This window comes from Gracilinanus agilis, chromosome 3 (genome assembly GCF_016433145.1).
Source record: "Gracilinanus agilis isolate LMUSP501 chromosome 3, AgileGrace, whole genome shotgun sequence".
NCBI lineage: Eukaryota > Metazoa > Chordata > Mammalia > Didelphimorphia > Didelphidae > Gracilinanus > Gracilinanus agilis.
The window spans coordinates 337,311,058-337,330,589 of NC_058132.1; the positions used below are offsets into that span (position 1 = coordinate 337,311,058).

Sequence of the window (19,532 nt, forward strand, 5' to 3'; positions counted from 1 at the left end):
GTAGGTATTGTTATCTTCTGACTGTTGTACAGTAATAGATTTTGGAAGCATTGTTTCAGAGCATGGTGCTTTTATACTTGAAAGATATCTTAATTTATTTTTCTTAATATAATTCTATTTGCACTAACTACTTTCTTGATAATATGGCTGACATTTTTACTTCTGTGTATATTTATTACATTTGCAATCTGGTAACCCAGTGTTGTGTCTGCACAAACATCAACCTTGATAAGCTTGGGGTTGAGCATCTTGACTTGAGTAAGTAATGAATTGTATCGGTGTCTTCCTCCCTGTCAGACAAAAGTTTGAAAAGTGGTTGTGGCTTAATTTTGCGTTGTTTTCTGCTAGTTGTACATGATGTTTCATTTGTCTTTAGAGGATTAACTAACTCTATGTAGCTTTTCCAGGGAGGTTTTAAGAAGCATTTCTTGATCAGCTGGAGTGTAGCAATGGAATAAAGAATGGCTTTAATAACCTGATATTTCAGTTCAGGTTTTGTGAGAATGTTTTCCTTTGGGGGCTAGGAATTCTGCAAGCTAGAAAACTGGAAAATTGTAAATGGGTGCTGCTCCTATGGAAAAGACAGAAAAACCCAAAAGTTGATAAGGAAATGGTAGGTAGGACAAGAAGACTGCTGCCATAATGGAAGGGAGATGGGGACAGGGGAGAATAGTGGAGGGTGGCCAATGATGAGTTGAGCCGCTTTCTGACTCAGGAAGGGAAATGTCCTTGTAAAACTGACTACCTCAGTGGTAGATTCATTTTACCCGTGTTAACTTCTAAATTATTAAGCATATGAAGTAAAAGGTGTCTCAGGTTTTAAAGAACAGAATTCATGGGAAATAAAAGCCATTTCAGCAAATAACTTGAGTTGGCTCATTTGGAGAAACAAACAGGTGTAGATAGAATCTTCCGCTGAAAGGGACTTTAAAGATCATCTAGGCCAACCGCCTTCCCGGTGCAGGAGCCCCACTATTAGATCCTTTCCAGGTGGTCATTCCACTGTAGTGTGAATATTTTCAGTGACTGAGAATTCACTACCCTAATAAGGCAACTCATTTCATTTTTTGAATAGACTTTATTTTTTTATTATTTATTTTGTAGGTAATGGGGGTCAAGTGACTTGCCCAGGGTCACACAGCTGGGAAGTGTCTGAGAACAGATTTGAACCTAGGACCTCCCGTCTCTAGGCCTGGCTCTCAATCCACTGAGCTATCCAGCTGCCCCCTGAATAGACTTTAGATAGACAATTTTAGTATAATTTCCTCCGCTGCCCAGAAAATTTTAACATAATTTCCTCTGCTGCCCACATAGAATTATCTCTGTGTCCTCTTCCCCCCACCCCTTATCCTCTTTTTTTAGTCACCACTGTACACCACCTTCTACGATGTACCCTTTCGGTTTACATTGAGTATTATTTATGTTCACTTTTAGACTTCACAAAATTAATGCTTAACTGGGCTTCTTTCTTTAAAATTGTAACAAAGGAATTTCTGATCCTTTTCAAAATAGTTTTAGAAACAAAATAAGATTCACTTGGATATTTCACAATTGGAATCTTCAATATTAAACTTATGAGCACTGATAAAAGAAAAAAATAGTTGGTCATGTGACCTGGAATGAGTCATATATATTCTTTTTAGAACTCAGTCTCCTCATCTGTAAAATGATTAGGTGGCCTCACCTGCCGACTTTGGAGCATCCACAGAACAGGAATGGTTCTGCATCCCAGTTTTGGAGTAGACCCAGTTCAGATGCTGTGTTTGATAATACACGGTGTTGCTTTTATAGAGCTAGCTTTTTGACCATGTTGTTCTTAGAAATGGAATGGGAAGAAGGAAGATTCTTGATCTCTGTTAACAGCTGAGCAAGAATAGACCCTGAAGATATGCTTCCTGCAGGGGTCCTGCCTGCCCCGTTGGTTAAAATGCACTAGCTTTTAGTACCAATACCTTTTTGACAATGAAGAAAAATGTCAGCATTTTAATGAAAAACATTCTACAGAAAAAGGATTGTTTTGAAGAGGGAACAAACTTAACCTTCAACAAGATTGTTTGCTTTTTTTGGTGCAAAGTATAATTGGGGTAAATTAAGTCACTTTTGCATTTTTAAAACAAAATCAGAGATTGAAGGGCTAATTTTTTATTTATGGGGATCTGTAAATTTAAGATTTTCCTGGGTAAAATATTTCTGTAACATTGACATAATAAAAACAAATTAGAAAGTAACTTGCATCTTGTATTTCCTAAGCATCAACATTTGTTTTAAAATCTGGAAAAGGAATACAAATGCAAGAATGCATTCAGAAGAACAGATAGTTCACTTATTTTACTGGGACATGACTCAGCAATTCTATTTTGAGCCTAACCGAAAGCCCAATTCTCTAGTCCATGGTGCAAAGAGTTTTGTAGAGAATTGCAGTGAGTTGGCTACCCTCAAACAGGGCAGGGTAGGGAGTGAGCAAAAGGAAGCAGGACTAGAGCAGGACTGGCTGAAACTATCCCGGGCTCAGTTCACAACACAGGCATGAGGATGGACACTCAGGAACCAGCAACAGCAGACGGGTCACCGACCCTACCTAGCATGTGGTATAGGAATGGTATAGAATTACTCTTCATGGCATCAGCACCAGATGTAACTGATGGGCACTGGCTCTAGGGACTGATTTTTTCCCTTATTGCAAGAGTATAAAAAGGGAAGGAGATCTAGGACACTTCTCTATTTCTCTTAGGGCACCTTTTTTCCTCACCACAGAGAGGAGAGAATAGAACCAGAAATACTTGGTGTGTACTTTACAAGGACATTTTTCAGCCTTTGATTTTTAAAATGGACAGAACTTCCCAATGCTCTTTGATCTGAAAGTCTGATATTTTATTTAAAAATTTCTCATGTCAATGTCAAAGTAACAAAATATTCACTTAACACAACTTAAGGAATCTAATGATTATTAAACAACACAGGATACCAAAGGTAAAAGTAAAGGTATTATTATTTTGTTGTACAAGTGTGTTCACACTGCCCTGAAGGTTTTTGTAGACTATATTGCTTTTAAATTGTTTTTCTTGTGTTTTTTTCCTGTTGATAAACTTTAAGAAAGCCCTCTAGTGTTCTAAGGAGAGAAAACATATTTGGGATGTAATACATTGCTGGAATTCAATATAGTGTTCAATTACTTGGATTATGAGCAGTATCTTTCTCTTCCTGAACTAGGCAGAATTTCACAGCTAAGCAGCAAGAGGATATCCTCTTTTACAGGTGAGCAGGCCTCAGATACTTCCTAGTTGTGTGACCCTGGACAAGTCACTTAGTCTCAATTGCCTCACCCTTGTAGTTCTTCTGTCTTAATTAAGAATGATGGTAAAGGTTATTTTTTTTTTAAAGTGAGCCTATGGTTTTGCTTTATATATTTAGTATTCATTTAAACTGGTTCTAATATGCTGCTGAATCTAAACAGCAAAAATCAGTTGAGGAGACTTACACAGAACTTGGTGTTGGAACTAGCCAAATCCCAAGAGTATTTAAGGGAAACTAGACGGACAACAAATAGATGTGAAATGAAACAAAGCTGCTGACCCTTCCACAGCTGTTGATTCTCATGAACAACAATAATGGCAATCGAGTGAACTTAAAACAGGTTCACTGGAATTTGATATCCAAGTATTTTTTCTTTTTAAATTCCTGTATTGATTTCTTTAAAGGAAAAAAAAAATCACTTGTGTATTGTCCTTTTAGCAGTATCTGGCATAGCACTTTAAGGCTGCTTAATATATGTTGATTGGATTTGTTGAATGAATTGGCTAATTAGTTGTATGTCTTCCTTAACCAGTTTTAAGATAACTACAAAACAAGAAGTATCATGATATGGCCTGAAGTTTCCATGCTTCTCTATTTTCAGATCTTAGTATTTGCCAGTATTTTAGCTCCATTAAACAAAACAAAAACAAACAAAAAAACCCATTTAATTTAAGTAGTTCTAACAATAGTTTGGAAGAAAATTTTAGATTATGTAAGCATCTCAATTATCTGTAACTTTTCAGCCAGAGTATTGAAAGAGATGTTCAGTGTAATGTCTTTTAAAATTAAATAAAAAAACAAGTCACGTACTGACGATCTATTTATTCTAGGTGGTGTAGTGCACAGGCTGCTGGGCCTGGAGTCAGGGAGATCTAAATCAAATCTCAGACACTGACTGAGTGACCCTGGACAATCTGCAAGTCTCTGTTTCCTCATCTGTTCCATGAGGATGATAACAGCTCTTGCCTCCCAAGGTTGTGAGGAGAATCAAATCAGATAATACTTTGTCTTTGTTTTTTAAAAACTTCACCTTCTGTCTTAGAATCAATACCAAGTATCAGTTCCAAGGCAGAAGAGAGTTGTAAAGGGTAGGCAAATGGGAGCAAGTGACTTGCCCAGGGTCACCCAACTGAGAAGTGTCTCAGGCTAAATTTGAACCCAGGACTGCCTTTTGCCAAGCCTGGCACTCTATCCACTGAGTCACCTAGCCACCGAGGTGCCCCAAATCAGATAATATTTGCAATGCCCTTAGATAGTGCCTGGCACATAGTAGGCACTATATAAATGTCATTATTGATCATGATAATAAAGAATTCTGACCAAATGTTTTTGAGCCTAGAGGAAGTGATAAAAAATTCTAATTTTGTGAAGTTGATTTTTTTTTTTAAACCCTTACCTTCTGTCTTGGAACCAGTACTTTGTATTGGTTCCAAGCCAGAAGAGTGGCAAGGGCTAGGCAATGGGGGTTAAGTGACTTGCCCAGGGTCATACAGATGGGAAGTATCTGAGGCCAGATTTGAACCCAGGACCTCCTGTCTGTCTCTGGGCCTGACTCTCAGTCCACTGAGCCACCTAGCTGCCCCCCCTGTGTAGCTGATTTTCGAAGCCAGAAATTTTCTGGCAGGCAAATGAAACGCTTGCTGCATTTATAAGTTTGACAACTAAATTGTAATTTTGTTGGCAAATAGACTAATAACATATTGCTGGTTGTAACCTCACATGATCTCTTCAAACAAAAAGGAGAAGTGATTAGTTGAACAGTCAAGCGTTCACTGAGCATTTACTGTGTGCCAGGCACTATGCTAAGAACAGGAGATACAGAAAGGCAAAAATCTGGTCCCTGTCCTCTAGGAGTTTCCTTAATCACATCTCAATTCTCTCTTGACTGCAAAATCCAAAAATCAATGATGCCTTATTTCTGTGCGTGTTTTGGATTCTTCATACAGAGCACAAATCACCTGGAATATGTTTTCTCAACTCCGTTTTTACCTAAATTTCAGAAGAAATCTCCACATCCAAGCTATCAGAAGTTAAACATATTTTATAGAAATGGGTTAAAATTTAAAGTTATGCTATCTATAAGATGTGTTCTCATAATATACCCTTGAAATACATTCTTCAATTGTGCTTTTTAAAAAAACCCTTTCTGTCTTAGAATGACTACTAAGTATCGGTTCTAAGGCAGAAGAGGTGGACAATTAGGGTTAAATGACTTGCACAGCTAGAAGAAAGTGTCTGAGACTGGATTTGAACACAGTTCTCTAGAATTGGCTTTCTATCCATTGAGCTATCAATCTGCCCCAATGATTGTTGATTAACCTCAGTATAAAAGTCAACAATTGCCTTCATTGTTATTCAGTAATGGAGGATTTCCTCTGATTCATGCTATGGTAAGCAATTTGCTATTAGTTATACTTTTGCTGTCATGAAACATATTTCCACATTCATCATGTTGTGGAAGACACATTAAAAAAAACATGAAAAGATGAAGAATGGTCTGCTTTCATCTGCATTCAAACTCCATCTGTTCTTTCTTTGGAGGTGGATAGCATTTTTCATTGTAAGTCCTTTGGAATTGTCTTGGATCACTATTGCTGAGGCTATCACAGTTGGTCGTTCCACAATATTGCAGTTACTGCGTATAATGTGCTTCTGGTTCTACTTATTTCACTGTATCAGTTTGTGTAGATCTTTCCAGCTGTTTCTGAAATTATTCCTTATAGCACAATAGTTTTCCTTCACCATCATATACCACAATTTGTTCAGCCATTCCCAAATTGATGTCATCCCTTCAATTTCCAATTCTTTGTCACCAAAAAAAGAGCAGCTATAAATATTTTTGTACAAATGGGTCCTTTCCCCCTTTTTATGATCTCTATGGGGTACAGACCGTGAAGAAATTTTTAATTGAACTTAAACACCAAAATAAATTAGCACTTCCATGTACAAAGAATTACACGAGGATTATACATGAAAACATTGCTTATGTAAAGTTTGTTTTTCCTTATAATAAAAATTCAACCTATTTCAAAGCTGTTGTGCTTGTCTCTTTCTGAACTTCTTTTTATTTTATTTTATTAAAAGCCCTTTCCTTCTTAGAATAGATACTAAATATTGTAAGCAATAAGGGCAAGGCAATTTGGGTTAAGTGACTTGCCCAGGGTCACACAGCTAGGAAGTATCTGAGGCCAGATTTGAACCCAAGACTTTTTGTCTCCACTTCTATATATTTTTTAAAAAATGCTTCAGTGACCTTTTTTCTTGATTTTCTTTTAAAACCCCTAACAACAATACTCTTACTAATCCTTTCTTCTTTATTCAGAAGAAAAAAAAAAGGAAAACTAAAAATCTTTCAATAAGCATATTACAAGTCAAATTTCTTTGAAGTTTAGCAACATTCTTCCTAAAACGAGGTGATTAGAACAGATGACAAAGTCTGACCAGAAAAGGTTTCTATAGATGCCTTGTTTTTCCAACTATATCATACATCTGCCTTTATCACCTCCAGGATCAGATACAAAATCCTTTTGTTTGATTTTTTAAAGATATTCATAACCTCCTCTGACCTACCAACTCTTAACTTTCCCAGTGTCCCCTCCACTTCAATCCCCTTCAGTCTAGTGACACTGTTCTTGCTATTAGAGAAGACATTCCATCTGACAAAGTACTTGGACTCCCAGCAGAATGACCAGAGATGGGCCAGAGACATGGGAAGCCTTGTAGACTTCTGGGTCCAGAGGCTATGAGAGTGGAGAACTTGGGGCATTTAGGTGGCTCAGTGGAGTCAGAAAGTCCTAGGTTCAAATTTGATCTTGGATACTTCCTAGCTATGTGACCCTGGTCAAGTCACTTAACCCCAATTGCCTAACCCTTACCACTCTAGCTTTGGAACCCATGCTTAGTATCCATTCTAAGATAGAAGGTAAGGGCTTTTTTTTTTTTTTAAAGAGTGGAGGGCTCCCCCCCAAAAAGAGCCAGGCTGTAAAATCCACAGGGAGAACCTTAGAAGCCCTGGAAGAAACTGCCCAATGTGGATGTCGTGGCAACCAGTGCAACCAGAGCTCAAAGTGGGACATCCCAATGCCATTAATACTCTGTCTTGAGATTGAGATGCCACAAAGGGCTCTGAAGACCTCTCTAGACCTCAGAGATTCAGGGGAGACTCATCACCCAGAGTGAGACCAAGAAAGACTAACAATCTCTCTCTAAGTGCAGGAGGGGGCAGAGACTAAAGCCAGAGAGATGAATAAATCAAAGAAAACACTGACCAGCATAAACAATTACTACAACTCTAGAGATCTCCCCCAATGTTATAATTATCATTTGCAAGCAGAAAGTTGAAGGAAAAATGAATTTTTCACCTCCTGAAGTAACTCCAAAAGGAAGAGTCCCAGGAATGTCATAACCAAGAGCCAAACCTCCTACATCAATGGAAAAAACAAAACAAAACACTGAAAATTTAATTACATTTAATAGGGTGCCTACAGTGGGGTACAGTCAATGCCCACTTGATGCAGGACTTGGGATCTTCATACCCCAACCTGCTCTCACACTAGCAGGTCTAAGTTCTCAGAAAGAGGCCATTACATGTATTCCAGTTATCTCTGTTGAGGAGAAATACACTTCCCTTAATCGCCATCCCACCTTGAGCCCCAGTCTACTATATTTCCTACCGGTGACTCACAATAATGATACTTTTAGTTATTAAAAATAACCATTTGAAGTTAAGTGAACACAGAATAGTATACTTGTCAGGTCTCTGGGAAAGGAAAGATTTTAAAACCAAGCAAGAGTTAGAGAAAATTACAAAATGTAAATTAAATGGTTTTGATTATATTAAACTAAAAAGCTTTTGTACAAACAAAAACAATGTAGTCAAAATCAGAAGGGAAACAACAAATTGGGAAAAAATCTTTATAACAAAAAACTCTGACAGGAGTCTAATTACTCAAATATACAAGGAGTTAAATCAATTGTATAAAAAAATCAAGCCATTCCCCAATTGATAAATGGGCAAGAGACATGAATAGGCAATTTTCAGGTAAAGAAATCAAAAGTATCAATAAGCACATGAGAAAGTGTTCTAAATCTCTAATAATTAGAGAAATGCAAATCAAAACAACTCTGAGGTACCACCTCACACCTAGCAGATTGGCTAAAATGAAAGAAGGGGAGAGCAATAAATGTTGGAGGGGATGTGGCAAAATTGGGACATTAATGCATTGCTGGTGGAGCTGTGAACTGATCCAGCCATTCTGGATGGCAATTTGGAACTATGCTCAAAGGGCTATAAAAGAATGCCTGCCCTTTGATCCAGCCATACCATTGTTGGGTTTGTACCCCAAAGAGATCAGAGATAAACAGACTTGTACGAAAATATTTATAGCCGCGATTTTTGTGGTGGCAAAAAACTGGAAAAGGAGGGTATGTCCTTCAATTGGGGAATGGCTGAACACACTGTGGTATATGCGGGTGATGGAATACTATTGTGCTAAAAGGAATAATAAACTGGAGGAATTCCATGTGAACTGGAGAGACCTCCAGGAAGTGATGCAGAGTGAAAGGAGCAGAGCCAGAAGAACATTGTACACAGAGACTGATATACTGTGGTAAAATCAAATGCAATGGACCTCTGTACCAGCAGCAATGCAATGACACAAGACAGCTCTGAGGGATTTATGGTAAAGATGCTACCCACATTCAGAGGAAGGACTGCAGGAGAGGAAACATATAAGAAAAACACCTGCTTGAACACATGGGTTGAGGCGGACATGATTGGGGATGTAGACTCGAAACTACCACACCAATGCAACTAACAACAATTTGGAAATAGGCCTTGATCAATGACACATGATAAAACCAGTGGAAATGTGCATTGGGTGGGGGGAGTGCGGGGGGTGAAGGGGAAAGTAGGAGCATGAATCATGTAACCATGTTAAAAATGAATATTAAGGGGGCAGCTGGGTAGCTCAGTGGATTGAGAGCCAGGTCTAGAGACAGGAGGTCCCTAGGTTCAAATGCGGCCTCAGCCACTTCCCAGCTGTGTGACCCTGGGCAAGTCACTTGACCCCCATTGCCTACCTTTACCAATCTTCCACCTATAAGTCAATTCATAGAAGTTAAGGGTTTAAAATTTAAAAAAAATGAATATTAATAAATGTTTAAATTTAAAAAATAATCATTTGCTGAATAATATGGAAATAAATATCAAGTGGTAACATTTGTATAATGTGGAATTGCTTGTCAGATCTGGGAGGGGGGGAAGAGAACATGAATCCTAGAACCATGGAAAAATATTTAAAAAAAAATTAAAAATAGAGCCCAAAATCCCCATTTACTTAATAAGATAAAATAATGTTATGGCTACTAATGCATGTCCAATAAAATAAATAATAAAATATATCACAATATGTGTATATATCCATCAATGCACTCAGAAGAGTTGGCACACACTTACATGAACCTGGTGAAGAAACATGAGGGAAGAAAATTCATGTGCTTTGAGTAATCTGCAGATTTTGGACTTTGGACTTCAAGTTTTTGGTTCCTTCAGGAGCATCTGCACCACATGAAACTGCTTTTCTGTCCACTATTGGGCTGTGAATCTATGTGGCTCTGAATTCTTTTTTTAAAATTAAGTTTAATTAATTAATAATATTTTTCCATGGTTCCATGATTCATGTTCTTTCCTTCCCCTCCTCCCATCCCCTCCCATAGCCAATGAGCAATTCCACTGGGTTTTACATGTGTCATTGATCAAGATCTATTTCCATATTATTAATATTTGCACTAGGGTGATCGCTTAGAGTCAACATCCCCAATCATATATCCTCATCGACCCATGGGATCATGGCTATGAATTCTTACTGCTCTTCCCTTGGTGAAATTCTCTTCTCTACCTGAACAGAGACTTTTGGAAGCTTTTTCAATTTAATCATTATTCCTTAGCTTTTAGAATGTGTTAACTCTTTTTTCTTTTTGAACTTTTGTCTTCTGACTTAGAATAGTAAGTTATCAAGATCTATTTATCATCTCCAGATAATCTTATAAGGACGGCTTAGTTGATAAGAAAGTAAAGGACAGGGGAGATAGATCTTTCTGTTAGCTCATAACTGCTGCTCCAAAGTGCCATTGAATCACAAGTTTATTATATATGAAAATTCAAACTCCCTTTCACCCAAAAGCACAGAGAAAGATTTGAGGCTGAGCAGAATTGACATTTTCAACATAGACAATACAAGAGGCTTCAGAAACTTCAAAGTGTAAATAAAAAACCAAGCTGAACTTTCCAGCTAGCTGATTATCAGTTAAGTTTGGGAATATTTGCTGGGTTGGGAAGTCCCTGAATTTTTGGCCTTGGCTTTACGACTGCTTTCAAGCAGCTGCTTCTTCTGACCAAGGGTGAGAAGGTTAACGTCTTGACTGCTGGTTTGCTAAGAGCTTAAAGCTTTCCAATAAGACTATATTGCTTTCTAATAAGAAAAGGTATGGATCATAAAAGGGGTCAAAAGAGAAATTTCAGATTTTTATCTATTTGAGACTCTGTTTCTCTTATTGGCTTCCCACAAGTAAGGACAAAGAGTGGTTAAGGACTAGGCAATTGGAGTTGTGACTTGCCCAGAGTCACACAGCTAGGAGGTATCTTAGGTCAAATTTGAACCTAGGACTTCGTGACGTCAGACCTGGCTCTCTATCCAATGTGTTATCTAGTTGCCCCCCTAATGTGTTAGTGCTTAATAAAAGACGGCATGTCTCTTAAAACCACATAATTGCCCGTGACTTAACAAATTAGCTCTCTGGGTTATGCAGGCTACCTAGTGGGTTATTCACTCCCAGATGTTGTGCTATATTCTTTCTTCAAGATGCTATTCTGTAGATCATAGATAAACAGACTTGTACAAAAATATTTATAGCCGCACTTTTTGTGGTACCAAAAAACTGGAAAATGAGGGCATGTCCTTCAATTGGGGAATGGCTGAACAAATTGTGGTATATGCGGGTGATGGAATACTATTGTGCTAAAAGGAAAAATAAACTGGAGGAATTCCATGTGAACTGGAAAGACCTCCAGGAATTGATGCAGAGTGAAAGGAGCAGAACCAGGAGAACATTGTACACAGAGACTGATACACTGTGGTAAAATAGAATGTAATGGACTTCTGTACTAGCAGTAATGCAATGATCCAGGACAATTCTGAGGGATTTATGGTAAAGAACACTACCCACATTCAGAGGAAGAACTACAGGAGTGGAAACAGAAGATAAACAACTGCTTGAACGCATGGGTTGAGGCAGACATGATTGGGGATGTAGACTCGAAACTACCACACCAATGCAACTACCAACAATTTGGAAATAGGTCTTGATCAAGGACACATGATAAAACCAGTGGAAATGTGCATCGCCTATGGGGGGGGAGCGCCAGGGGGTGAAGGGGAAAGTAAGAGCATGAATCATGTAACCGTGTTAACTTTTCTAAAAAATTAAAAATTATTAAATGAAAAAAAAAAAAAAGATGCTATGCTGTCCAATCCAATCGGAGCAGGGTACTCATCTCATCATGTCATCATCAATCTCACCAGGGTACCAAAGCAGTGTGACCAAGCCCCTCTGCTTTTCCTGTTTGGGCCAGAGGGGGCAGCAGAGAGCAACAAACCTTTACAGGGCGTTTTACCTTTCTCCAACTTTAGGTGGTGCTGTGAGGCAATATCAAGGACCAGGGAGCATCTTTCCTGGTGTATTCAGTGCTTATCCTCAGAATCCTCCTTTTCCTCCACCTGCTGCCTTCTTTTGACCTTCATGCCCTTCTCTCCTGGTTTATAATTCAATAGCTTCCATGACAGCCTCCTGATTCTCAGTGACTCACTTTTGACTTAAAATGTCACAGCTCCAAATGCCTCAGTCTCCAAATGTTTATAGGATTCTCATTTTCTTCATTTTACCTTTTTTTTGACATGTAAATCTTTGGCTTTGCAGCTCTGGCTTCTTCAACATAGAAGTCTCTTTGGTGTCCTAGAAATTGTGTTTTCTTCATTAACATCTCCAGTTTTTAATAAGTAAAAGATTTTCTTTCCCGCTTTATAATAATTAAACTGTTCCCCCATAAAGGAAGCATCTCTTTGTCAATGAAACAATCCAAGCCCTCAAATTCATACTAAATAATTTTGTCTCAAAAGTCATATCTGAAACCTTTCTTCATATATGTATTTAGAAGGTAACTAATGCAAAATTCCTTTTCTACTGATATTATAAAAATATGTCATCTATAATAGGCAATATTTTGCACCCTTGGATATGAATCCTTTACATGAAAATAATTTTTCTTCATTAACTGTTAACATAGAAAAAGGGCCTCAAAGTAGACTGTGTACTTTACATAAACATATAGAAAGAAGCAACTCTAATTATGTTGAGGACGTATAGTTAGGAACACACAAGACTTAACTAGCTTTTACTGAAAATGAGAAGAAGTCTTGGAATAGAGTCCAGCCAAACATTAGCACTTCATGGTTTTGGAACTCATCAAATTTGTTATTCAATGCATGTTGGGAGGAAAAATTGTCACAGTATTTGCTGTTTGCTTGGTACTCAATGCATTTGCTGGAACTTGATGTCATGATTTTGGGGAGAATATGCCCACTCTAGCTGAAATAAGAATCACCCATTAGTTCAAGAGAATAAAGAAGAACTCAACACTAGAGAAACCAAAGGAACTTCAAAGGTAGAAGCAATAGCTAGTGGCAGGGGGAGTTTTTTTTTTTTTTCAGGTGAAGAAGCAAAGGAGGATGCCTCTACTTCATTCATCAAGGAATTGTGTGCAAAATAGTGGAAGTGCAAAACTTTGTTGAAAAATATCACCCTGATAAAGCTTTAACAAGGAGAACTATAAATCTGTTAAATGACTAAACCATTTCCCACTTTAGAGCAACAGAGACAAAAACAAGCATCATTGGATAGATTTCTTGTGAAACTTATACCTGATGAATCTCAAGCAAGGTTTAGTGGTGATAAGGGACAGAAAGGGAAAACACCAGAAGGTCATTTACTCTCAGATATTATGGAAGGGGACTCCTCTTTCAGACAATGATATTTCTCCTCCCTGTTGTCCCCTTAGGTCATGTACTTTTCTCAATACTGGTAAAGGTAAAATTATTTTATTTAATCTAATTATTATTTTTTATTTATATCAATGTATTGTTCATTTAGTAAAATACGAATCCATTAATGCATATAATGCCTTATAAAATCTGGGTTTTCTGAGTGTCTAAATTAATTCAATTTACATTATTCCTTATGGGAAAAATTCATTTGGTACTTGACCTTTTGGGTATTTGACTTGCTTTCTGGAATGAATTAATGACAAGGTTACTTTACAACAAATACCTTGAAAAACTGTAGATATAATTCTACAGGGGAAAAATTGGACCCTTAATAAGATAATAATATCTACTATTTACAAAGTGCCTACTCTATTTGAGATACTAATGCTAAGTGATTTTACAAGTTTTAACTTGTTAGATCCTCACAAGAACCAGAAGGGGTATGAAATAAATGAAATTCTCTGGAGGCTGAATATATTAAATTTAAACTAATTAATCAACCACTCAAGATTTCTAACCCGTTATTGGACTCCCTCTACAGTCTGAAGTAATGCCACAGAACTTAGGTGGGGCAGAAGACAGGGGTCCAAGAGAAAGTGAGCAACTAAACAGCTCGGTTGAGTGAGGAGAGAAACAATATGGCCAGAAGAGAGGGTGTAAAAGAGGTTGATTTCCTTTCTTCGAACATCTTATATAATTCTTGTGACATCATTGTTCAGTCCCTCCCCAGGACATCCTAAGAGGTTTCTGATTGGAAAACAGCGACACAGGAAATGTCCTCCAAGACCTCAGCTCCTCCCTCACACTTACTTCATCATAAGAAGAGGTGGATCTCAGGAGGACACCAACACACCTTCCTCCCTGCCATGGGGATGGACCACCATGACAACTAGGACTGACTGACTTCATTACATAAGAGATTTTTTATTTACAGACAAATAAGGAGCAGATCTCCTGCCTGTAACAAAAGTCAGCCCAATGATGTACCTTTAACCCTGTAATCTTTAACAAAGGCAAAAGATCTAAACAAAAGACAGGATCCAACTCAGTTTCATAGCCTGGGAGGAGAAACTGCCACAGCTTTAAAATCAAACCACTTCTCAACCTCAAGAGCAGGATGTAAAGGGGAAAAATTATTTTTCAATACTATTCCAAATTCAACATTAATTTTCCACAGGTAGGTGCTGTTATCATCCCTGTTTTACAGTTGAAAAAACCAAGGCAAGCAAAAATTAAGGGATTTTTCCCAGGGTCATCCCAGTATAAAGTATCTGATGTCTGAAGTCAAATTTTAATTCAAGATCTTCCTGACTCCAGGTCGATCACTTTAACCATTGTATCACCTAGCTGCCCCAAGTGGACTTAGTAGTATTTTCAATGAAAAGAGCAGGGCTAAGTAGGAACTTTGACATACAAACAAAACAATCAAAAGAAACCTAGAAAGATAAGTTTATTTTCAGTTGGAAAAGGCTTTTTAATGTAGGGCTAACATTCTTTTTTTTAAATATAATTTTATTTGATTAATTAAATTTTCCATGGTTAAATGATTCACGTTCTTTCTCTCCTCTCCCCTGTCCCACTCCCAACGCACAATTCTACTGGGTTTTACATGTGTCATTGATCAAGATCTATTTCTATATTATTATTTGCACTAGGGTGATCATTTAGAGTCTGCATCCCAAATCATATCCCCATTGACCCATGTGATCAAGCAGTTGTTTTTCTTCTGCGTTTCTGCTCCCACAGTTCTTTCTATGGATGTGGATAGCGTTCTTTCTCATAAGTCCCTCAGAATTGTCCTGGATCATTGCATTGTAGAGAAGTCCATTACATTCGATTTTACCTCAGTGTATCCATCTCTGTGTATAAGGTTCTCCTGGTTCTGCTCCTCTCACTCTGCATCAATTCCTGGAGGTCTTTCCAGTTCACATGGAATTCCTCCAGTTTATTATTCCTTTGATAGTATTCCATCACCAACAGATACCATAATGTGTTCAGCCATTTTCCATTTGAAGGGCCTCCTCTCATTTTCCAATTTTTTGCCACCACAAAGAGCAAGGCTATAAATATTTTTGTACAAGTCTTTTTCCTTATTATTTCTTTGGGGTATAACCCAGCAGTGATATGGCTGGATTGAAGGGCAGGCAGTCTTTTAAAGTCCTTTGGTCATAGTTCCAAATTGCCATCTAGAATGGTTGGATCAATTCACAACTCCACTAGCAGTGCATTAATGTTAGGGCTAACTTTCTAATCTGGAAGAAGAGACAAATGTCTCTAATGATCTTTAATGACTTAAAAATAAGGAAAACAGAAGACCTTGTTTGGTGGATTGGTCTATTGGTTCTTTCCTTAGGTTTTGGAGAGGAGTAAAAAGAAGAGAGGGTAAAAGCAAATACACTAGTGTTTTGTTATTTCCATTTTTCAGATAAAGAAACTGAGGTCAGGAGTGGTTAAATAATGTGTGCATACACAACTAGTGTCTGAAGTAAGATTTGATATCTCAGCAATAGAAAGCTTTATTGTCCAGAAAAACTAGTACCAAACACCAGGTAAATTATGATAGCCAAAGTTCTGTGGTACCCCACCAGTGTTCCTCCTCTTACCCCCAATATCACTTTTCTGGGATGAGAGTCCTCTTCACATTAAACTCTATACAGCATTGTGCTCGGCTCTGGTGATATCACTCTTCATTGCAAGGGTCTTTAATACCTTGCTTTGTTGGCAGAGACACCTGTGCTTCTTGGTCCAATGTCTTCTCCCTGATGGCCAAGGGTTTTTACAAGGTTCTAGATATCACAAGCTAGAACCTGGAAAGTCCCTTTCAGATGTGGCCAGTGACCAAAGCTCTCTTAGCAAAACATGGCTCAGGCAGTAAGGTATGAGACAAAATTCTCATCTTGAGATTTTCACTGTGTCTGAAACTTAACCCTGGAGATTTGGGACTATAGACTGATTGAGGAGAGGAGTCATTTTACCTCCTCAGAGCAATTGGTAAATCTCCTCTCAAGATGAGAAGTTTCTGCTTTGGGAGAGAAATCAATAATGCCTCCATCAACAAAGAACTCAGGATGAAAAATGCTTTCTACCTCCAGAGAGAGAGAACTGATGAAGTGTAGATTGAAGTATAATTTTTTTCACTTTTTCTTGCCCTTTTTTCTTTTTTGGCAACATGGCTAAAATAGAATTTTTTTTGCATGATTTCACCTATGTAATGGATATATTGTTTGCCTTCTTGATGAGTAGGGGAGGAGCCAGAGGGAAGGAGATCATTCAGAACTCAAAATTTTATAAAAATGAATATTAAAAATAAATACTATATTAAAGAAAAATAATATTGCATCCATTATTGGGTATGGAGCCTATAATAAAGTAGGGCATTTTTTTTCCTAAAGGGGAATGCACATAAAGAGGTCTTAACTGTCCAATTAGCAACTAGTTAGGAATGGCTAAATCCCCTCAGTCAGTGATTTTTCCTGGACATCCGCCTCCTCTTACAAAAATTAGCTTATTTTAAACAAGAAAGCAATAAAATGGTCCCTGCAGTCTACGCGGTTTTTCTTTAGACTTACCTCAGACCGGGTCCTCTCTTCCTAGATGTGTGTAAAGCCAATGACTCTCTCTCCTTGCTCTCTATCTTCCATCTCTACCACAACTTAGTCCTCTTTTTGCTCCAAATACTTTCTCACCTCTGGCACCCTTTTCTGCTGGCTCCTAGGAATGGGGCCAGGGCTGTTGGGTGCTTCTTTCTTTTTTGTGTTGTTTGTCCTCACTTTCAAGTGACAGAGGGATACTTGCTCGTGGGAGTTGGCATTGGAACCGTGGAGTGTTGCAGCCAGCTGGCACGGAAGTCCTGAGAAGCCGGGGCACCTAGAACTCAAGTCTCAGCAAGGTGGCTGGTGTGTGTGTGGGGGTTGCTTGAATGTAGGAGGGGGCTCCAGAACAACTGAGCGAAACTAGGAACCCAGAGAAGGATGCCTGGTGCAAAGGGCGCAAGGGATTATGCCTCTCCAAAGTTGGGGGAGGAGTAATTTTCTGTATTTATGATGTTTTATGTTTAGGGAGAAGGTCGGGGAAAAAAAAAAGAATGAGACAGACTTTTGGACCTCTAATGTGAGATTTTGTTTCTCTTGGACAGGCATATGTATTATAATTTATTATCTATTTATAACAAATCGTATGTATTATATTGTTGTTACATATCACAACGTATTATGTATTTTTAAAAATGGTAACAAAAAAAGAAATATTTTTGTTTTAAAAATGAATCTGTTAGGGGCAAGTAGGTGGATGCTAGGTCTCCTGGGTTCAAATTTGGGACCTCTGACACTTCCTATCTGTGTGACCTGGGCAAGTCCCTTAACCCCAATTGCTGAGCCCTTAATTGCTCTTCTGCCTCGGAACCAATATACAGTTTTGATTCTAAGACAGAAAGAAGGTTTGTAAAAAACAAATGGATTTTAGTGAGTAGTGGAACTGGGTTGCCAGGGGAGTCTACAATGGGAAGAATACTATCAGTAGAAGCTGGAACCATTTGCAGAAAGCCTAGACACCCCCCAAATCCTTTTAATTGTACTACGGAGTCATGGGGGAAGAGTAGAGAAAGGTAACACACCTGACCTTCGGGTGTGGTGAGGACCAGTGCAGTCCATCTTCAGTGCTTTGTCAGGAGATCAAAATCAAAATGGCCTTCCAAGAGTTAAAGCTCTTTTTTCTAAGGCTCTACTCAAATTCCACTCTTTTTCTTTCTCTTTCTTTCTCTCTTTCCCTTCCTTCCTTCCTTCCTTCCTTCCTTCCTTCCTTCCTTCCTTCCTTCCTTCCTTCCTTCCTTCCTTTCTTTTTTAAGGAAACCTTTCCCAATGTCCTAGAACCTTTTCTCAGCTAAAAATTTCTTCTGCATGTGTCTTATAAATATAGTACCCATTAATATTTAGCTAGATGATGCAATGGATAGAGTTCTAGACCTAGAGTCAGGAAGGATCCAAGTTTCAAATCTGACTTCCAACACTCACCAGTATGTGATCCTGGGCAAGTCAACTGCCTCAGTTTACTCATCTGTAAAGTGGGGATAATAATAGCACGCCTAACTCCCAGGGTCCTTGTGAGGATAAAACAAGTTATTTGTAAAGTAAGACCTGTATTAATGCTAACTATTATGTTGTTTCTTCAGTCAGAATTTAAGTTCCTTAAGGGGAGGGACTGTTTTTTGCTTTTTTTTTCTTTTCCATAAGGTACTTAGCCCAGTGTCTGGCATAAAGCAAACATTTAATAAATGCTTCCTGAATTGACTGATTTAGGGAAAGCCCCTTCTTTCCCTAGGGTTATATTCTTGGATGCTTTCTCCCCACTGAAAAGAAAGGTATTTTTCTAGAGTTATCTTAAAAGTGGGATATTCTCAGGCCTTATCTCCCTTTATTAGAGATTAGGATAGATGGAACTTCCCCAATCTTTTGCTTGAATCATTATTTTTTGTAAATTGGGTGGTTCTGCAGGCAAGTGATGAATTCCTTCGCTGCTTTTCCTTCATAGCATATTTCATGGATGCAGACAAATAGTGGAAACCTAGGAAAGAGAAATCATAGGTAAAACATAGTATAACCAAAAAAGCAGGAAACCTACCACTTAACAGAAGCTAAGTCATGATTAGCCACTTGAAAATGAAGAAATTGTTTGTCCAAGTAGAACAAGCTTGTAGGGTCATAAATACTAAAGGCCATGAGGTAATTCTTTCCACATCTTGTACTCTGATTTGGAGGCAGGCTTTTGAGCATTCAGAATTATGCCTTTATCCACGCAGGCACATATATTGGCTTTTTTGACCCAGGGAAACAGGTACATGCAAGTTTCTTAGCTGGCACTGAAATTCCTATCATTTCCAGCCTTATTCTTATTCTCTTTCATATTTTAAGTTATAGAGAAACTGGACTATTTGACATTCCCTAAACATATCCCTGTCTTTCCATATGCCTGAATTTTCCCTCTCCCTCTCCCTCTCCCTCTCCCTCTCCCTCCTTTCTTTCTTTCCTTCTTTCCTTCTTTCTTTCTTTCCTCCTTTCTTTCTCTCCTTCTTTCCTTCTTTCCTTCTTTCTCTCTTTCTCTCTTTCTCTCTTTCTCTCTTTCTCTCTTTCTCTCTCTCTCTCT

The 19,532-nt window shown here is 38.2% G+C and overlaps 1 protein-coding gene across 1 annotated transcript in view; it reads right to left on the reverse strand.

Moving 5' to 3' along the window:
- Nucleotides 1–18,853: 18,853 nt before the first annotated feature.
- The window catches only part of LOC123241533 (glycerol-3-phosphate dehydrogenase [NAD(+)], cytoplasmic-like), a 96,177-nt gene continuing 95,498 nt past the window's right edge, over nucleotides 18,854–19,532 (reverse strand). Inside the window, exon 10 of the mRNA XM_044669157.1 lies at nucleotides 18,854–18,953. Coding sequence (XP_044525092.1) covers nucleotides 18,854–18,953 — 100 coding nt within the window. The remainder of the gene's footprint in view (nucleotides 18,954–19,532) is intronic.